The following is a 20564-nucleotide window of genomic DNA, read 5'->3' as shown; positions in this document are numbered from 1 at the left end:
GTAAAAAAATCAAGAAACTTAGAAGTGATAGAGGTGGTGAATATGAATCACCTTTTAGTGAGTTTTGTAAAGAATATAGAATAATTCATCAAACCACCGCTCCTTACTCACCTCAGCAAAATTGAATTGCTGAAAGGAAAAATAGGACTTTAAAAGAAATGATTAATGCCATGTTAATTAGTTCTGGATTACCTCAAAACTTGTGAGAGGAAGCAATACTTTCTGCTAATTATATTTTAAATTAAGTACCCCGAAAGAAAATAAATCAAACACCTTATGAATTGTGGCATGGAAGAGTACCATCCTACAAATACTTAAAAGTGTGGGGGTGTTTGGCTAAAGTGGCTATTCCTAGTCCTAAAAAGACTAAGTTAGGTCCTAAGACCATTGATTGCATTTTCATTGGTTATGCCAAAAATAGTAGTGCATATCGGTTTTTGATTTATAAATCAGAACATTCCGAAATGCATGTAAATACTATTATTGAATCTCGGAATGCATCTTTCTTTGAACATGTATTTCCAAAGAAGACTGGACAAGAGACTAGTACTAATAAAAGATCTTTTGATGCTATTACTAGTCAGGATCAAGAACATGATCAAGAACAAGAGTTAGATCAAAATGAGGAAGAGGAACTTAGGCGTAGTAAACGTACTAGAACCTCAAAATCTTTTGGTCCAAATTTTCTAACATATTTTTTTAGAAAATGAGCCTTTAACTTTTAAAGAGGCTATGTCTAGTCCTGAAGCTCCTTTATGGAAAGAAGCTGTCAACAGTGAAGTTGAATCCATCTTGCAAAATCACACTTGGGAATTAGTGGACTTGCCACCAGGTTGTAAACCTCTTGGGTACAAGCGGATTTTCAAAAGGAAATTGAAAGCGGATAGATCAATAGACAAATACAAGGCAAGACTTGTGGTCAAAGGATTTAGACAAAAAGAAGGTCTTGATTACTTTGACACATACTCACCAGTTACTAGAATAACATCCATTAGAATGCTAATTGCCATTGCATCTCTATACAATCTAGAAATTCATCAAATGGATGTTAAAACCGCTTTCTTAAATGGTGAGTTAAATGAAGAAATTTACATAGAACAACCAGAAGAGTTTTCTGTTCCAGGGAAAGAAAAGAAAGTGTGTAAATTGGTTAAATCCTTATATGGTTTAAAACAAGCGCCAAAGTAATGGCATGAGAAATTTGACAAGGCAATGATGTCAAATGGATTTAAAATTAATGAGTATGATAAATGTGTTTATATTAAAAACACAGATAAAGGTTATGTCATTGTATGTCTTTATGTAGATGATATACTCATCATTGGTAGTAATAATGACATGATTAAAACTACCAAGAAAATGTTGAATAAACATTTTGACATGAAGGACATGGGCATTGCTGATGTAATTCTTGGTATGAAAATTACCAAAACATCAAAAGGATATGCTTTGTCACAATCTCATTACATTGAGAAAATACTTGACAAATTCAGCAAAGATGATGATCATCTTGCTAGAACTCCTGTAGATGTTAATTTGTATTTTTCTAAAAATGTACAGGAAAGTATTTCTCAATTAGAGTATGTCCAAATTATTGGGAGCTTAATGTACTTGATGAACTGCACCCGCCCAGATATAGCTTATGCAGTAAGTAAATTAAGTAGATATACGAGTAATCCGAGAGTAGAACACTGGAAAGCAATGATAAGGGTTCTAAGATATCTCCGATTTACTCGTAACATTGGGCTTAACTATACTAGATATCCAGCAGTACTTGAAGGATACTGTGATGCAAATTGGATATCGGATACTAGAGACTCGAAGTCCACCAGTGGGTATGTCTTTACTCTTGGTGGGGCGGCTGTATCTTGGAAATCTTCCAAACAGACTTGTATTACTAGGTCTACTATGGAATCTGAATTCATAGCTTTAGACAAAGCAGGGAAAGAGGCAGAATGGCTTCGCCACTTCTTTGAAGATATTCCAATATGGCCAAAATCGGTGCCTGCTATATGCATACATTGTGATAGTCAATCAGCAATTGGTAGAGCACAGAGTCATATGTATAACGGTAAGTCACGACACATTCGTCGTCGACATAACACCGTAAGACAACTACTCTCTAATGAAATTATTTCCATAGAATATGTTAAGTCTAAAGACAACATAGCGGATCCACTAACCAAAGGGTTAGCAAGAGAGTTAGTTGAGAATTCATCGAGGGGAATGGGACTAAAGCCTATTAAATAAAAGTTACCACAACGGCAACCCAACCTAGTTGACTGGAGATCCCAAGATCTAGGTTCAAAGGGACAACCGAGTTGTGATTGACTTAGAAGGATCACTGTGGAGTCCAACTCCTACCCATTTCTATGATAAAATAAGTGATGTCTGCAGCGTTTGAGGTTAAGTAAAATTTTAATGATTCTTATATCTAGGTAAACCTAGTGGAGTATGGCAGGATACTCTTCATAAGAATCACCTATGTGAGTGTGAACTGTGCCGGTTCTATAAGATTTGTGAGGGGCTACAAATCTTTAGAGCACTCATGAAAAACCAGGTTGTTCAGGGCCAAAATGAACACAATAGTGAGAACTAAACTGTGTCTGGGAATATACTGTGTGAGTTCTATTGTCTTGGTTTACACAAACGGCTAAACAGTTCAAGACACCATGTTCACTGGTTAGCTAGTAAATCCGATAGTGTCTCACAAGGGAAGGTTCAAAGCCAAAAGCTACCTATCCTTTGCAGAATATTTCCAATTTCTGTACTCTCTGTAATTAGATCATGTTGTTGCATTTCCTCTCCATCAAATTCCATTCATGTGGGGGATTGTTGGAAAAATGGTTTAATATAGGCATATTTTTTAGCCCTAATTTGAGTGGGCCCAAACAACGTTTAGGGTAGGTCCGAAGAGGTGACGTGTTCCTTGCCGCGTGGCAAGTCACACGGTGAAGACGGAACGTCAAAACCATTTATGAATGAATGGAAAGTTGACATCGTTTTCGGGTCTAACATTAATTTTTTAGATAAAATTCATTTGAATTTTTTTCAATAAAAAATTATTGTGGGAATTTAATTTAATTCTAAATTCAAATTTTGAGTTCCTAGGTGGTTTCTTAAAATTTATAATTGTGAAAATTTAATTTAATTCTAAATTCAAATTTTAGGTTCCTAAAAAATTTCCTAAAGTTTGTACCTCATCATTTATTTATTTATTTAACTATTTCAATAGTTTAATATATATATTTGAAATAGTTTGAATAAATAATAAAGTTCTACAGGTTTTAATTTGTTGACCAACGGTTTCATATTCAAAAGTTTGAATATTTTGTTCAAAAGTTCCAACAGTTTGATATTTGTCCACTAACGGTCTAGCTTTTCAAATTGTTTGAACATTGGTTTTCCTTAGTGCCGTTGGTCAGACAAATTGTTTGAAATAAGAGGTGCACATTTTCACTTATTTGTGGCACCTATTCGGGTCTTTGAAGTTGCCTATAAATACATGGGTTTACCAACAGTCTTGGAAAGGAAAAACAGTCTCATAAATTGTCTTTTTCGCTGTCCAAATTTTTTTTAGTGCATTATTCTTCATTTTAGATTTAAGAATAAATATTCAGAGAGTAAGAACACAGGTTTGGTTCGCCGAACAATTTGTTTTTGAGTGCTACTACAAGTTGATTAAAGATCATTGTATCCTGAGAGATAAACGCCACTCAACCGTAAGCACCATAACGGGGTGAATCTGTCTTAAAGACAGAGTGTCACACACTCGACTTGGTCTTAATTTTATTTCGGTTCGATAAATAAATCTGGTATGTTATTTATTTATTTTGTTTGAATTTATTTCAAATTACTTTATTTACACAGAAGATTGTTCCAACAAGTTCTGAGTCATTCTATTTCAATTTTATTGCCTAACCACCACCATTTCTATAATTGTTTATTTTTTGGGTTCAATGTAACAGTTTTTGTTGTTTCTTTTTATATAGATCCAACTTGTTTTCAACATAAACATAGTTTTACCCAGGTTTCTTCTTATGCTCAGTTGATCTGCTGTTACTTCATTGATTTAATCTCTTTTCCAATTAATGACTTTTTCACCTATGGCAGTGGAGCTCTAGTAAGCCTATTTAAGGTTTTCAAGGGTTCTCTGATTAAGGGTTTGTGGCAATTTAATAAGAAGCAAGGTTTGTAATTTTTTTATTACTATATTATTTCTATGATTTCTTACTCAAATACGTTGTAATTCTTTGTGTTCCTTCGTTTGTTGATTTGCTTATGACTATTGCTATTATACACAACAAATAGTACCCATGCACACCAATTGTTTGTTGGGATGGTGAAACTTAGGTTTGGTAAAATTTTGTGAAAATTTTGAGTTACAAGAATGATCTTCTTGTTCTGCATAATATCTAAGAAGGTCCCTCTTTTTTCATCTTTTTTTTTTTTTTCATTTAAATTTTGTCTATCTATCTGTCATATATATTTGTGCTTTCAAATGCTACTTTATTCAACATTTCATGTGAAGTTGAATATGCCTCCAAAGCATTATTGTCAAGTAACTCCATCTGTTGTGAAATGCAGTTCTAGCAATAGGACATAAATTAGTCCGACAAATAAAAAATGGAGACTCAAATTATAAACAACTGACTACCATTCTTGGAAGAGAATATGAGCAAGACCATGAAGAAAGCCCTACTCTTTATGAACTGCACATTGTTAGCCCTAGGCAACTCCGGTGGTCCAATTTTGTTGCGGTTGTGCTTTCTGAAAGGCGAAAAGCGAATTTGGCTATCGAGCTTTCTAGAAACTGCTGGTTGGCCATTTGTTATATTCCCAATCTTGGTTTCATACATACACCGTCGAAGCAAGAAAGGTCTTTCGATTTCAATTTTTTTCAAAAGTAGTTTGCTTTACAATTTTTTATTTTTTTTATTTTCAAAATTTGAGGAATAGTCAGCTAAGCAGAAGTATGTAATATATGTCATTCTCAAGCCTTGTTGTCTGGGCAAATATATTTGGCAATGTTAACATCCAACTATTGATTATTTAAATCCTTACCTTATCACAATACAACAACAGTCATCTATCAGGTACGGGTACTGGTGCAAGTACGGGTATTCGTATAATACAGATACGTTGATATGACAAAATTTAAAAAAAATAAAGAACGAGTACGGCTTAATATGCTTGTAAAAAAATAGATATTTTTAATTTAGAGTAATGTAAAAATTAATTAAATAAGATCCAACCTATAATTAACATTTAATGTCAAAAATAAAGGCATAAATCAAAATTTAATGTCAATATATTAAATAATTTACAAATCATAATTTAATTTTAAAATCATACTAGGTATAAAACTAAAAAAAAAAAAAAAAAATGTAACGAAAGAAGTTTTATCTCTATAGTAGAAGAAAATATTATTTTAATTGAGAATACGATACGGCTTGGGTATATAGTAGGTACGTTTAGGTATGTTAAAAATTAAGAAAAAAAATTTAAATATGTATTTCATATACTCAATACATATATAAAATTATCATACAAAATACCGTACGTAGATAAATATCCAATACAGACACTACATATTTTTCAAAATATCCATACTTCATAGACGGTCATGGCTGGCTCTAGAAAACACACTAAGGCCGTGGATAAGGTTCTATGACTTTCATCTCTATCTCTCTCTCCAAAAAAAATAAACAAAACAAAAAAAAAAAAAATGGCCGCTGCAACTCCACTCTGTGTCCACTCCTTCCCTGAAACTCACCTTCACGCACCACAGTCAACAAGCGTCAAAACACTGGCAGAATCACCTGGCCTCACTTGCATCCCTCCAAACTACACCTACACCACAAATCCTCATGAATCTGCGGCTTCAGAACCAGAAGATTCAATTCCCATCATTGATTTTTCCTCCCTCACCTCCAGTGATCCTGATCAACGGTCCCAAGTCATCCAAGACCTCGGCAAAGCTTGCCAGGAGTGGGGCTTCTTCATGGTAACCAATATATGGTCAAGTCAGGTACACAAGTTTGATTTCAATAGTCATTTTATATTTTCCATGCCATGTTTGTGTGTTTGGTTGATCAGGTGGTTAACCATGGTGTGCCGGAGAGCTTGATGAAGGAGATGGTTGATGCGTGTAACGGGTTTTTTGATCTGAGGGAGGAGGAGAAGAGGGAGTTTGAAGGGAAACATGTGTTGGATCCGATCAGGTGCGGCACCGGCTTCAATTCTAAAGCAGACAAAGTGTTCTCCTGGAGGGATTTTCTCAAGGTGTTTGTGCATCCTCAGTTTCACTTTCCCAACAAACCTACAGGTTTCAGGTACAAATCTTGCTGCTCATTATGATTTTAAGAGAATGGTGTAATTCGGTCCGACAAGTGGTACCAGAGTTAAGTTTGTCATGAGTTGCAAAAGTGTGATCGTGAGAGAAGGATTGTTGATTAGGTGAGTAGTAGGTTGTTAAAAAGCGTATCTAATCATGAGCCGAGTTCAAAGAACTTATATTTTGTAGTGTATGTAATCGAATCAAGTTCGAGTAGCTCGTTTCATTTTAACACCCTGATTATAAATTCTGTTCTCTGTTATTTCTCTGCATACATGTGACTTTCAAAACTTGGATGAAATCATTGAGAATCCATGTACTTTTCAAAATGACAAATATAAAGAGACAAAAGAGAGGAAGTGGACGAATCACTCACTGCCACTAATTTTCTTAATCAGTGTCACTAACGTTTCTCAAATAGCACATCCATTTTATCTTAGAATCCCATTGAATCTTCCAGATGGGCCAAGTATTATCATCTTATCGACATATGATGCACTGTAATTAATCCAATTACAACCTTTGTTACTGATAGCTTGTATACGGCACTGATCTTTACAATGAAATTTCATATTGTTTTTGCAGTGAGCTCTTAAGAGAGTATAGCAAACAAACCCGAAAAGTGGCAATGGAGTTACTCAGAGGCATATCAGAAAGCCTGGGATTGGAAGAATGCTATATTGAGAAGGCAATGGATCTAGAATCCGGTCTGCAAATCTTCGTCGGAAACCTCTATCCTCCCTGTCCACAGCCAGAACTCGCAATGGGTTTGCTGCCGCACTCCGATCATGGCCTGCTAACCATGCTTATCCAGAATGAAATTGGAGGCCTGCAACTGCATCACAATGGTAAATGGGTTAATGTCAAGGCACTTCCCAACTCCTTCCTCGTTAATACTGCTGATCACCTTGAGGTGAATTTCTTTTCTTTTCTATGGTTTCATTTACTAAATTATCAACCCGCTATAAATGAGCTGAGTCAAATCGAGCTCAAACGAACCAAGCTTTAAGGTGTTTGGGTTTGGTTTGCTGAAAATTGTTGAGTTTGAAGAATCGAGATCAAACTCTAGTCATCAAGTATTTGAGCAATTTGAGCTTAGCTTGAATCAACTCAATTACATAAAGGAGCCGAGTTTGAGCTCGAACCAAAAATCAAACTCATTTAAGATGTCCATTAAGAGAGGGAAAACAAAGTTGTGAACAAAATATAGACAAAAATGTTATGAACCCAATCTTGTCAACTTATACTTTACCCCAAATGTGTTTGTGTAGTAGAGATTAAATTGATGAATGGTAAGGTTTATGAGTAAAATGAATTTGAATCAGTGATTTTTTTTTTTGAGTAAATTCTGAGTTCATAAGTCTGAGTTTTGTAGTGTTGTTAAAATATAAATGAATGTTCATATTATTAATAAATTTTATCAGTTACATATGTAATTTTACACAAACACCATACATAAACAGAGAAGCAAAATAAATATTGATTAATATCCCTCAGGTTCACTAGTCTAATTGAATTGAATTTGAGCCTACTCAAGTTCGGTTCTATTACTAATCGAGTTTAAAAGTCTAGAACATTTTGGTTTGTTTGCAACACTACTAACTTTTACATTAACCATTGCTCATGTGTACTTCATGCCACTAATTCAGTGGTTAAAACCCGACTTAATGTTGAGATTTTGAGTTCCAACCCAGCATAACCAATCAACTTTATTCTTTTAATTACTCATATACACGTTGGGAAATTGGCGGCAGATACTGAGCAATGGGAGGTACAAAAGTGTTGTACATCGAGCAGTTGTGAACAACAAAGCTACGCGGATTTCTATTGTCATGGCATGTGGACCATCGCTCAACACCATTGTCAGCCCAGCTCCAGAGTTGGTAGAAGACGAGGAAGGGCACCATCTCCCTGCATACATTCCAATGAAATACAGAGACTATTTGGAACTTCAACAAAGCAACCAGCTTGATCGAAAATCCTGCTTGGACCGAGTACGACTTCAAATTGCCTAAGCAATGGTCTGTTCTTGAGATTCATTGTACAAGATAATGTTTCAGGAAATCCTTAAATCCCCAAATGGCATCAGCAGTTAATAGCTTTCAAAAAGTGTATCAGCAAAACTAAGTGGTAAAGAAAAAAAAAAAGAAAAAAAAAAAAAGAGAGAAAATTCTGCTAGAGCAAAACTTATTTTGAGCATGACCTATGAAGCAAAGGACTAGTGACACAACAAAAGAGTGAAAAATAGGATAGATGATCTTTATAGAATTATTACCGAGGATCACAATTCAAGCACAACCAGTAAAAAAACCCATGCGATGGAGTCTCTAAAGTAAATGAGCCAATCTCGATAATGAGGTTAACTATGAAGTACATTGAGATAATAAGAATTAAGAAAAAGAGAGCATCAAAGTCAGAGAGAATATTCCAATTAGGCTGGCACAAACCTATAGCAAATCATATAGAAAATCTTACCCCCAAGAGAGGGAAATGTTGGCAAGGCACTAACAAAAAGCTACAGCAGAAACAAAAATAGAATTCTCCTGATTCATGAACTCAAAAATTGACAACATTAGGTACTAGTGTCAGATTGCAAGCCAAAACTGCTCCCATTCGCAGCTACATCCTTTAAACGTCAAAATAAGAACACTCAAATGAACATCAATCGCTAAAGATTAAGAAGCAGCGGAAGAACATAGAGCAACACTTCAAAACAGCAAATCACCTCCGCAACACAGCAGTAACACAACTCAAAACAGCTCACCATCAACACAATAACAGCGCACACCAACAACCAATTTCATTAGCAAAACAATATCATCAGTTGTTGTAGCCATTCTCACTTCTGCACGTGATCTTCATGTCACAAAGTGAATCTTAAGACTCTTTTATCAAAGATTGCATCAGCTACAAATACCCTTTTGAACCTCATACAGCAAAAGTCATCAATCATGAATACGACATAACCTCCTCTCTGATTCAAACACCTTGAAAAAATTAAAAATTTCCAATGTAATTTTGATCTTTTCATTCTACCAATGCATCAAACTCAAGTTGCGCACCTTTGGTTGTAGGGATAAGGCGAATACAACCGGTATTAATTGAACACCCAGAACAAACATGTGCTGCTTCGTTTGCCTCTTATACTTGTGCTGATGGCCCCATTTTTTCAATCATTAAATCATCTAGAGCTTCTAACTCAGAATTTTACTTATCAACTCTGTAATTAACTTCTTTTCCATTTTCTTTTTCAAGCTGCCTCCTTGTGCCCTACTTCTGCTAACGAACCCGAATGATTTCTTCAACCGTCACCTTGCCATTACTTTTTAATTTCAATTTTCCTCCCTGAACAACACCATCAGTAACATCCGCCATCTGGTAAGATCGCACCTCATTTAATGGAGGAAATTGAAAATTTTCCCTCATTGGAGAACCTCATTCCTCCTTGTTTTCCAAGACCTTCTCATTGACCACCAAAGCTTTATTACTCTGCCTCTCCTTTGATTTTATTTTTGAAACTTAAAACAATCCCCTCCCTATTATGACTCTCTGGAACACAAGAATCTAACACAGTGTCTCCTTTCTTATCCTTACATAGACCCATGTTACAGTGAGAGGAATCCACCACGGCTTGAATACTTCTGTCACCAAACGCCCTCTTTAATGGGCCACTTACATGGACACCTCTTTGAACGTTTAAGGCACACTTGGGGAATTTGGAAGCAAGTTTGGATGAGTCCTGCTAATGGAAGACTGGGTGATTGAAATCCCACTCTTTATAGCACAGATATCGGTCATGCAACCCACTTTGTCACTTGTGATAATCTTGCTGCTTTTTATCCCTCCATCTCAAGATAAGATGGCGTTGGACATTGGGTCTAAGGAAGGTTCAGGGTGGACAGATGTAGCAGAGGGGGTCTCATCTTTTTCTTCCACACCTGGGGAATTAAGGTTTGTCTTGCCCTTATCACAAGATTTCTTTCTTTGAACAATCATCCAAGGTCCAAACTGCGGTTCGTGATTCGCCAACAAAGAAGATGAATTCTCTGTTGTGGATGGAGAGTCTACTACATGGTTTCATTTCTCGATAGCTGCCAAACATTCCTTATGTCTGTGTCCTATCACTCCACAGTTGAAGCAGGCACAGGGAAGACCCTCATAGGACACCTTTTGAATAAGACACCCAATCTTAACCACAGAAAAGGGCTTGCTGAGGACAACTTGAACACAGAGTCTTGTGAATCTATGTCTTTCACTGTTCTCTGTATTAAGATCAATTCTAATGAGTTTACCCAACTTATTTTTTTCTTTTCATTTTTTTTTTTAACAGCGAACAATACAAGAAAAAAACTACAAAGCAAAAGCTAGTCATGCCACAAGCCCAGGTGGTGGGTTAGCAACCCAATCAAGAGGGAGGCTATTCGGAAGATGGTGAAGGGCCACCCAATGTGCCACCTTGTTGGCTGTCCGTGGTCTCCATAAAAAGGATAAATCACCTAATTGTGCCATCAATTTTATATCAGCTAATAAGTTTACCCAACTTATTGCCAATTTTATGCAGGATGGTACTATCATAGAAAGCTCTGATAGTCCTGCCCAGATAACAACCCAAGTATCAATCTCAGCTTTTGAGGGTTTAAACTCAGGTACCCATTTACGAATCATGATGAAATGGGATCCTAAAAACCAAGGACCTCCAGTTAGAACGTTAAGCATATCGGACTGATCTTGGAATTAGACGAGGTAAAAACCATAACCCAGATCAATGCCATGAACAATGAGTCCAGAATAAAGACTTGAGCCTCTCAATTAGGTAGTCAAAACTGAAGGATAAGAAGCTGGTCGTCTTCAGACAAACGAATCGTTTGTATGGACGATGGGTTCTCAACTCTTTTCTTCACAGTCCAAAGCATATGACAATTCATCGAACACCTTGCCTGCACAAATAGGTTTAGGTTGTTCCTTGGTCATCAATGGAGGTTTGCAAGGAGCAATCTCAAAACCCATAACGAGTGGGAATCTAGCTTCAAACTGAGAGCCATAGCCACGGATTCGGTGGTGAGCTCTTGATCTTCTAGTCCTCGTCGCGGTCCAAGCCGACATTGAAACGTGTTCTTGTTGCTTTCTTGTTTTCCATGACAAATGTGTTTGCAACCGTTGGATTTTTGCAGCGGTGCAAGCACTTTCTTGAAATTGGTAAAGAGAAGTTTTTAGGTTTTTATTTATTTATAATTAATCTCATTTAATGAGGTTGGTTCAATGCAAATTAAAAGAAAATAATGTTATTTAATGATTTTATGAAAAAATATTAATAGAATCTAAATTTAATAAATTAATTGCACTCACAAACATATACATGTAAAAAAAAAGAAATTAAAAGAAGGAAGAAGACTAAAATTTATGTTTAGCTTGAACCTAGCTTAGATTGAATTTAAACAACTCTAAAAAATTTTGAATTAAGTTTGAATAATTTCTCAATGCATTTGAGTCATACTTCATTAACAATCCATTTATCTATCATCTTGTTTTCAAAAATTTAACATTTTATTATCTAAATTAATCACATTCAAATTGGAAGAATTATTTTAGTGATCTTGAATAATGATCCCATGGTGTTTTAAAAATAAAATATTATAATTAATGGAGAATGAATCATAGGAGAACATCAGATGACATGGTGGCTCCGTTTAGTAGAGCTGTGGGAAAGTGATTATAACTTATAACTTAACAGCTTATAGCTGTGAACATAAGCTAATTTTTTACTTATAAATTAAGTTTCTCCTCCCCTACTCAAAGGATAAGTTGATTTTTGACTTACAAAAAGTTACAACCTGTATTGTTAAGCTGAACTAAACATATCAAAATAGTTTAAATTAAATTAAAAACTAAAATAAATTGAAAATAAACTTTACCAAACAGGGTTGGTGTTTGGGCAAGTGGTACTGCACCAAATAATTTTTCTCATATTGGACACTACGTGACAATGGCTTAGCACATGGGCATTTGATTCGGATTAGGACGGTCATAGGCCACGTTTGTTTCGTTTACATGTTGGATTAAGTGTAGGGTGAAATTGAGTAAGAACATTATTAGTATAGTATTATTAAATTAGATTTGTAAGATAAAAAAATATTTATTTATATACTATCAAATTAATAATATTATAAATAGTATTAATATATAAAATTAATATTTTTTTGTTCTAAAAATATAAATTTTATTTAAAAATTCACTAATCTTCTGACTTAATTTCTAATTCCAATCCCTCTACAATCTTTTATATCAAACCTTCTTTAAATGAGTCTCATGTACTATTAATAAAAGGGCAATGTTACATCTAATCGTTCATATTTATACACAGTAGTCATCCGAAAATAAAAATGTAACAATCACGAGTAACTGACAGAAAAGAGTTGCACCGGTGATTCAGACAACTTACAAAATGTGGGCTATAGCGATTCCGGGTTTTACCTCTTGTTGTACAGTGATCCAGACTTGATTTCGTGAATGGTAGCAGTTGTTTATATCTTGTTTACATCCTTTCGTACTTTGTATTTGAGTTATAGAACGTATTAGGCGTGTTCAGGTAGATTGAATTTTGGTCTCAAGTGTAGTTGCCCAGGTTTTTGGTGTTACGCTCGAGCGGATCATTCTGCGCTCGAGCGGAGTTTGGTTTTTGGTTGTTTGCTCGAGCGGGCCTCCTTGCGCTCGAGCGAGATTTACACACTTCCAGTATCTCGTGTCCCTGCAAAACTTCTGCAGGTGTGTTTTTCACGCTCGAGCGGGTCGAGCTCGAGCGGGTATGTTGGCGCTCGAGCGGGTAATGCTTTGTCTGTGAAAGTTCTGGGAGGGGGGAATCTACGCTCGAGCGGATTGGTTTTCGCGCTCGAGCGGATGTACTTTATCCTTGTGTCTTGGAACTCGAGCGGGCTTTCTTGCGCTCAAGATTGTCCAGATTTTTGTGCTTGACGCTCGAGCATTCTATTATCCGTTCGAGCGGGAGTGTCGTATATCAGTGGGCAGCTGGGTAATTTTGAATCACTTTTTACATTTCCTCTCTCTCTCCTACTTTTTCAAAATCGTTTTTGAGAGCCTCTCTCTCTAGGATCTTCCTTCTCTCTAGGGTTTGATCTAGTTAGAGTGTCTCCCTATCCTTCGGCCTTTGTAAAAAGTGTGTTAATCGTTGAGGGCTACGTTTTGATCCGAGAATCTTGGTGTTTGGAGCATTTTCGTTTTTTTCATCTTCTCCGATTGAGCCCTAACTTCGAGGTAGAGATATCCTACTCCTCTTTATGAGCTTTGTCTTTAAATTTTAGCATTTTGATATGTTGGGGATTGTTGGGTAATTTTGAAAAAGTTTGGGGCCTTTATGCAATTTTACAAAAGAAGGGGTTTTACTTATATAAACCTATATGCATGTTTAACATGGAGAAATGAAATAAATGTTGGGTTATTGATAGAAATGGAACCTTAGAATTGTTTTGTTAATTAAGGGAAATGCCCTAATTACATTGATGATTTAATTTATGAAATTTGTTTTGAGAAATGAGAAGTTGAATTGAGAATGTTGAAAACTGGGAACGTATGGGATTAAAGGGTGTAGTTGGATCATTTATCACTCACCTAGTTGAAATGTTGATATTTTATCCATTTGGTGCATTTATTTTCTGTTTAGAAATAACTGCTTTGGGCTATCGGTAGAAGATAGTTTTGATTGTTGTAGACAATGCATGACGATTAGGCAAACTAAAACAAATCGATTGAGTGTGCTATCGAGTATAGCGGTTGGAATAATACATTAACTTTATGTATTGATTGATTGTGTATATGATCTAGGTTTATATACATTGTGTGTGGGAGGAGATAGGGGATGTACTCCACGGCTTAGGGGAAGATAAGGGATGGACCTCTAAACCGGATTTTGTGTGACATTGATACAGTACTACAATGTGTATCAAGTGTGGATTATGGAAGTGTTTGAATTGATTTGATATAGTACTAAAATGTATATCGTTATCAATTGTGAAGCATAGAAATGTTCCTATGTGTTATTGATACAGTACCAAAATGTGTATCCATCATGAATTTCGAAAGTGTTTTAAAGATGAGTCTTAATCTCATTAAGTTATCTGGCTAGGTTCTAAGCCTTGTTTTCAAACTCGAAGTTGACTAAGAAATGGAAACTGAAGTGTGCCATGGACATGACTGTCGTGAAACTGTAATACGACATATGTTGGAGTACAAGTGTGGACCATCTATTGAATGTTATTATTTTAGTCATTGTTTATAGTTGGTTTAGTATAATCCTACTAGGCTGTGGCTCACCCTATATGGGATATCATTTTCAGGTACAGGTAGCATGCCACTTCCAAGGACATAGCTTGGAAGGCTCCAGACTGTTGGGTTGTTTTGTGTTTTTGATTGTATTACATGTATATCAAGCCAAGGGCTTTCTATGTATAGAGTTAGTACTCCTTTTTGTAACAAAGTGTTGACTTGAAAAGTTGTAAGCTCATAAGGGTATTTACTTTTGATGTCAACATGTAATACATTTTTGTAAAAATTACTCTGATGGAATATATTTATGCTTTATTCACTTGTGTTTAAGCATGCTGTTGTTGGATGATTTTTGAGTTTATTTTCGAGGGCGTTACATGGGCGAACTCAAATTTATTCAGTATATCAAAGATTTTTGAAAGGGTAAATTACATAAATAGTCCTTATAGTTTGAGACATAGGTCATTTTGGTTCTTAATTTTTTAATTGTGACATATTTTGACCTTAAATTTTGAATTTTGTTCCAAATAAGGACAATTCAAGGTACCATTGTTTAATTTCAAGGGTAAAATTGTCAATTTAATAAAATATAAACTAATTTGACAAAAATAAATGTCAAATAAATATTTTAAATTTTTAAAAAATTATTTTTATCTACCAATGATAAAATTATGTAAAATTGATAAAAATTAATAAATTACATGATTAATTTTTTTAAATTAAGTTTACATGATCATCATCCAAACACATAATAAAAATTAATTTGGTAAAATAAATAAATAAATGTTTAAAATAATTATCAATTTTACATAATTTTATTTTTTGTGAGTAAAAATAATTTTTTAAAATTCAAAAATATTTGTTTAACATTTATTTTTGACAAATTAGTTTATATTTTATCAAATTAACTATTTTACCTTTAAAAAATCTAATAATATCTTTAATTATCTTTATTTAAAATAAAATTTAAAATTAAGAACTAAATATATCATAATTGAAAAATCAAAAATCAAAATAACACAAGTCCTGAATTAAATTATGAGGACCACGGATGTAATTCACCCTTTTTGAAAATAACAAGCCCTATCTACTCACTCGGCTTGGTTTTACAATTACAACCGACATTGGCGGGAAGAGGAGGGTTTTTCTACATTGAAACGGTCTACGCCTATGTTCAGGGCTCAATCCGCAGAAATCTCAGCTCGATTCTGTTCCTTGGATCTTGTCTCTTTGTTTGGACTGCTTGTGCGAGTTCTGAGTCATTCTATTTCAATTTTCTTTTTTGGGTTCAATTTAACAGCTTTTGTTGTTTCCCTTTATATAGATCCAACTTGTTTTCAACATAAACATAGTTGTACCCAGGTTTCTTCTCATGCTCAGTTGATCTGCTGTTACTTCATTGATTTAATCTCTTTTCCAATTAATAACTTTTTCCCCTATGGCAGTGGAGCTCTAATAAGTCTATTTAAGGTTTTCAAGGGTTCTCTGATTAAGGGTTTGTGGCAATTTAATAAGAAGCAAGGTCTGTAATTTTGTTATTACTATATTATTTCTATGATTTCTTACTCAAATACATTGTAATTCTTTGTGTTCCTTTCTTGATTTGCTTATGACTATTGCTATTATACCCAACAAATAGTACCCATGCACACCAATTATTTGTTGCGATGGTGAAACTTGGGTTTTGTAAAATTTTGTGAAAATTTTGAGTTACAGGACTGATCTTCTTGTCCTGCATAATATCTAGGAAGGTCCCTCTTTTTTCATCTTTTTTATTTTTCTATATCAATTGTACATTTAATAAGACCTTTGTGTTCCTCATAATACTTCCTGAAGGCATTTAATCTATGATGATGATTTTTTTTTATTATTTTTGAATATAATGTCTTCATGTTGCAATATTGATATTTTTTATCCTCATTTGCTCTTAAATCCTATGTAATTCATGAAGATATTCTTGTTAATTTTCATCCCATGTTGTCAAGTAAAATGGAGGCATCTCCAAATGATAAAACTGATAATTAGAACAAAATCACTCATAACTTACAAAAATGACTTTATCTAGGTAGTGCTACAGAAAAGAACAATGATTTATGCTATAAAAGAACTCAATTCATGATCCACAGAGTTTTAATGTGATGCCTAAATACCGACCATGCTATGCCCACAAATGCAAATGGAAGAAATAATCAGGATGGGGTTGAGTTTTTTGTTTTGTTTGTTGACATTCAATTAGAGATAGGAATTAAATGATGGGTTCTCAAAATAAATAAATAAATATGTCCTAGGTAGGAGTTGTAGACGTCCTTCGGGTGCAAATTCAGTTCCTTTTATTGTGCTTAGAATTTGATAGCATTTACGGATTATGTCTATCTATCTGTTTTATATATTTGTGCTTTCAAATGCTACTTTATTCAACATTTCATGTGAAGTTGAATATGCTTCCAGAGCATTATTGTCAAGTAACTCCATCTGTTGTGAAATGCAGTTCTAGCAATAGTACATAAATTAGTCCGACAAATAAAAAATGGAGACTCAAATTACAAACAACCGACTACCATACAAGGAAGAGAATATGAGCAAGACCATGAAGAAAGCCCTACTCTTATTGAACTGCACATTGTTAGCCCTAGGCGGCTCCGGTGGTCCAATTTTGTTGCGGTTGTACTTTCTAAAAGGTGGAAAGCGAATTTGGCTATCGAGCTTTCTAGAGACTGCTGGTTGGCCATTTGTTATATTCCCAATCTTGGTTTCATACATACACCGTCGAAGCAAGAAAGGTCCTTCAACCAAGCTCTTCTCTATTAAACCCATCCTTTTTTTCGCTTGCGCTGTTATTGGAATTCTCACTGGTTTCGATGATTATTTGTATGCCTTTGGTGTTGCTCGCCTGCCTATCTCCACTTCTGCTCTTATCATTGCCACACAGTTGGCCTTTACTGCTGGATTTGCCTTTCTTCTAGTTAAGCAAAAGTTCACTGCTTTTACTGTCAACTCGGTTTTTTTGTTGACCGTTGGATCTGTAGTTCTTGCCTTTCATTCTAGCACTGACAAAGCTGCTCATGAATCAAATAGGCAGTACTACATTGGATTTTTTATGACACTCGCAGCATCAGCATTGTACGGGTTTGTGCTACCATTGATCGAGTTGACATACCGGAAAACCAAACAGGCTATTACTTATACTCTGGTGATGGAGATGCAGATGGTTATATCCTTTTTCGCCACTGCTTTCTGCACCATTGGAATGCTTCTGAACCACGATTTCGCGGTCTCTCTCTCTCTCTCTTCCCCCCTGATTGGAGAAGAGTATGTTTGATATGCCTAATTAATCTTTAACCCATTTTGAGCTTACTGTTGCAGGCAATTCAAAGAGAAGCAAGAGAGAATGAGCTCGGGCAGGCCACCTACTATGTGATACTGGCGGTGACTGCAATGTTTTGGCAATTCTTCTTCTTGGGAGCCGTAGGAGTAATTTTTTGTGCTTCCTCTCTTCTCTCTGGTATAATAATTGCTACTTTGCTACCAGTGACTGAATCATTAGCTGTTTTGTTCTACCACGAGAGTTTCCAAGTTGAAAAAGGGGTTTCTCTTGTTTTGTCACTTTGGGGTTTTGTCTCCTACTTCTATGGAGAGCTTCAAGAAACCAAGAAAAAGAATCAGGAACCAGTTCTAGAGTTGTCTCAATCACAAAGTCAATTACAAAATGATTCTCCAGTTGAATCAGATTAATACATTTTGTTTCTTTTTTTTTTCTTTTTTTTTTTTTATAAAGTTAAGCTTGTGGAATTCAGTACTCTGATTTGTTGAATTTTAACAGGGAAATCCGAATATCAATGTGAAATATCATGGAAACTGTTTTTTTTTTTCCTAAGGAGAATTATAATGTTTGATGCTTTGAGTAGGACATGGCCATCTCATGAATGTTGTTACTCTGATGAATTCAACTTTACCTTGCTTATGTAAAAGAACTTTAGTCTGTGTTATTTGATAAGCTGCTTGTGGTTGAATCAGTGGTCTCCATCAACTAGCTACCTTGATATTTATATATATATGTATATATATATATATATATTAAAAGAGGTTACTCCACTAACCAAGTGTAATTGAATTGGGTAGCTACAGAAAAAAGAAGGGTAGTTTAAAATACCAATTCAAGTGTTTGTATTACTTTGAGTATTAAAACTGTCACTGTTCAGCTCTCAGATGAATCATATCACAGTCAAATTAAACTTCAATTGGAATCCATGCCATTATGTTCTAAAATTGCATTTTGAAGGGATTGAGAAAGAATACTTCGGGTTATTTCGGGAAATTGAACTTATAGTCAAAAGTTACTACAAAAAAGTTAATTATTCTTTTTATTTTTTTGTATGTATATATGTAAAAAAAAATCAAAAAATTACTAAAACAATCAATTCCGAAAACAATCCTTGGATTTGGTGGAATTTAGGTTAGATACAAGATGGCACAAAAATTGAGTGTTTTTTGTTTTTTCGAAAGTTTTGCAATGGCTACTTCAGTAAATAAAGTTGGTGAAGGATTGCCTTGCTCCTAGTTAGAATGCTAAGAAAAATCGGTAGAAATGAATCAACTGCTTAAAATTAATCAAAAAAATTCTAGGTCTATTTATCATAATGTATGGTTTGTTACAATTTTGAAAACTTTTATATTGATATAAATTGAACCGATTGAAGTATTGTATTTTTAAAGACTTTTATATTTTAATTCTTTGAAACATTAGAAGATAAGTGACCAATATAATACACTTTCTGTGATAAAATTAGAGTGAGATATTTAAGTTGTGTTTCATCATAGATTTGAATAGGAATTTCGAAAAAAAGAAAAAGTGAGTGAAATGTAAATGAAATAAAGTTACGTTTCACTTGCATTTCACTCACAGATTTCCTTTTTCTTTTCAAATTCATGATTCAAACACAATCTTAATTTTCATACTTTTTCTTCCTTATTATCAATGTAAAATTCTATAAGTTTTTATAAACCCTTTTAAACTTCATGCAAATTCTCAGCTCTAGCAAATGACAAAACTAACAAAATCGAACCGTAACACAATCTATGTCAGTTTCTCAATCATCAAAATAAAAATATTCGATTACACTCTTACTTTTATTTCATTTCAGTCACAAAATAAATTGGGACAAGGAAGGGAATTTATAATAATTAGATATAAATATATAATAATTGCAGACAAACACTATCAAAGTCAGGATGGCCGAGTGGTCTAAGGCGCCAGACTCAAGTTCTGGTTCTCGTGAGAGAGCGTGGGTTCAAATCCCACTTCTGACAATTTTTTATTTTCTCCTTTCTTTTTCCTTCAACTTTTGATTACACAATTTTTTCTACCTTTTTTTTTTTCAACTTTTTATTACACAATTTTTTCTCCCTTTTTCTTCAACTTTGATTACTTCACTTTATTTTCTCCATTCTTTTTCCGTCAACTTTTGATTACACAATTTTTTCTACCTTTTTTTTTTATTCAACTTTTTATTACACAATTTTTTTCTCCTTTTTTCTTCAACTTTGATTACTTCACTTAGGTGAATCAAGTTATGAAAAGTTTGTTTAAGTTCGATTTGTTAAGTAAGTTAATTTGTCAAGTTTTTAGGTTAAACTTAAACAACTTACTCGAAAATGCTATTCTTCTAATATTTTTGTACAAAAATACTCACCAAAACGATGCATTATGATAGGTTGAGGTTTTAAATTGATAAGCTCATAACTCAATATATCATTTGTACATATTTTCTATTCATATATCATTATTCCAAAAAATCAAGTTAATCGTGATTAACATGATTAAAGCTCATGTGAAATTAATTTAATTTTGAAACTAGTTAAACTTTAAACAACAACAACAACAACAAAAGTAAAGGAAAGGAAAGAAAAAGAAAAACAACAAAAAAACAAGAAAGAAAAACAAACAAACAAA

General features: G+C 34.3%; 2 protein-coding genes and 1 non-coding gene across 6 annotated transcripts; all 3 read left to right on the top strand.

Annotated features, from left to right (window-relative positions):
* The first annotated feature begins 5566 nt into the window (after window positions 1-5566).
* LOC114304811 (2-oxoglutarate-dependent dioxygenase 19) lies at window positions 5567-8446 on the top strand. Of its 2 annotated transcripts, none has more exons than XM_082914282.1 (4): window positions 5567-6007; window positions 6100-6335; window positions 6923-7250; window positions 8092-8446. In XM_082914282.1, exons 1-4 carry the CDS (start codon window positions 5729-5731, stop codon window positions 8350-8352), a joined length of 1104 nt encoding a protein of 367 aa, XP_082770408.1. In that variant the 5' UTR covers window positions 5567-5728; the 3' UTR covers window positions 8353-8446. The 2 variants fall into 2 exon arrangements, with proteins under 2 accessions (XP_082770408.1, XP_082770407.1); XM_082914281.1 differs by having other exon boundaries at window positions 5611-6031.
* A 7228-nt stretch (window positions 8447-15674) lies between these two features.
* On the top strand, window positions 15675-18483 carry LOC114310663 (purine permease 3). 3 transcript variants are annotated; one of them, XM_028256724.2, is made up of 5 exons: window positions 15675-15861; window positions 15939-15976; window positions 16060-16136; window positions 17103-17885; window positions 17978-18483. In XM_028256724.2, the coding sequence occupies exons 4-5, from the start codon at window positions 17142-17144 to the stop codon at window positions 18344-18346; spliced, it is 1113 nt and encodes a 370-aa protein (XP_028112525.2). In that variant the 5' UTR covers window positions 15675-15861; window positions 15939-15976; window positions 16060-16136; window positions 17103-17141; the 3' UTR covers window positions 18347-18483. The 3 variants fall into 3 exon arrangements, with proteins under 3 accessions (XP_028112525.2, XP_028112528.2, XP_028112526.2); XM_028256725.2 differs by lacking the exon at window positions 15939-15976 and having other exon boundaries at window positions 15700-15861; XM_028256727.2 differs by lacking the exons at window positions 15939-15976; window positions 16060-16136 and having other exon boundaries at window positions 15692-15861.
* Window positions 18484-19837: 1354 nt separating this feature from the next.
* Window positions 19838-19921, top strand: TRNAL-CAA (transfer RNA leucine (anticodon CAA)). Its single transcript has one exon. It is a non-coding gene; the product is annotated as a tRNA-Leu (tRNA).
* The last annotated feature ends 643 nt before the right edge of the window (window positions 19922-20564 follow it).

Source organism: Camellia sinensis, chromosome 2, assembly GCF_055761805.1.
Source record: "Camellia sinensis isolate YWXY chromosome 2, ASM5576180v1, whole genome shotgun sequence".
NCBI lineage: Eukaryota > Viridiplantae > Streptophyta > Magnoliopsida > Ericales > Theaceae > Camellia > Camellia sinensis.
Note: the sequence above shows the minus strand (reverse complement) of the source record. Positions and strands in the feature narration are given on the sequence as shown.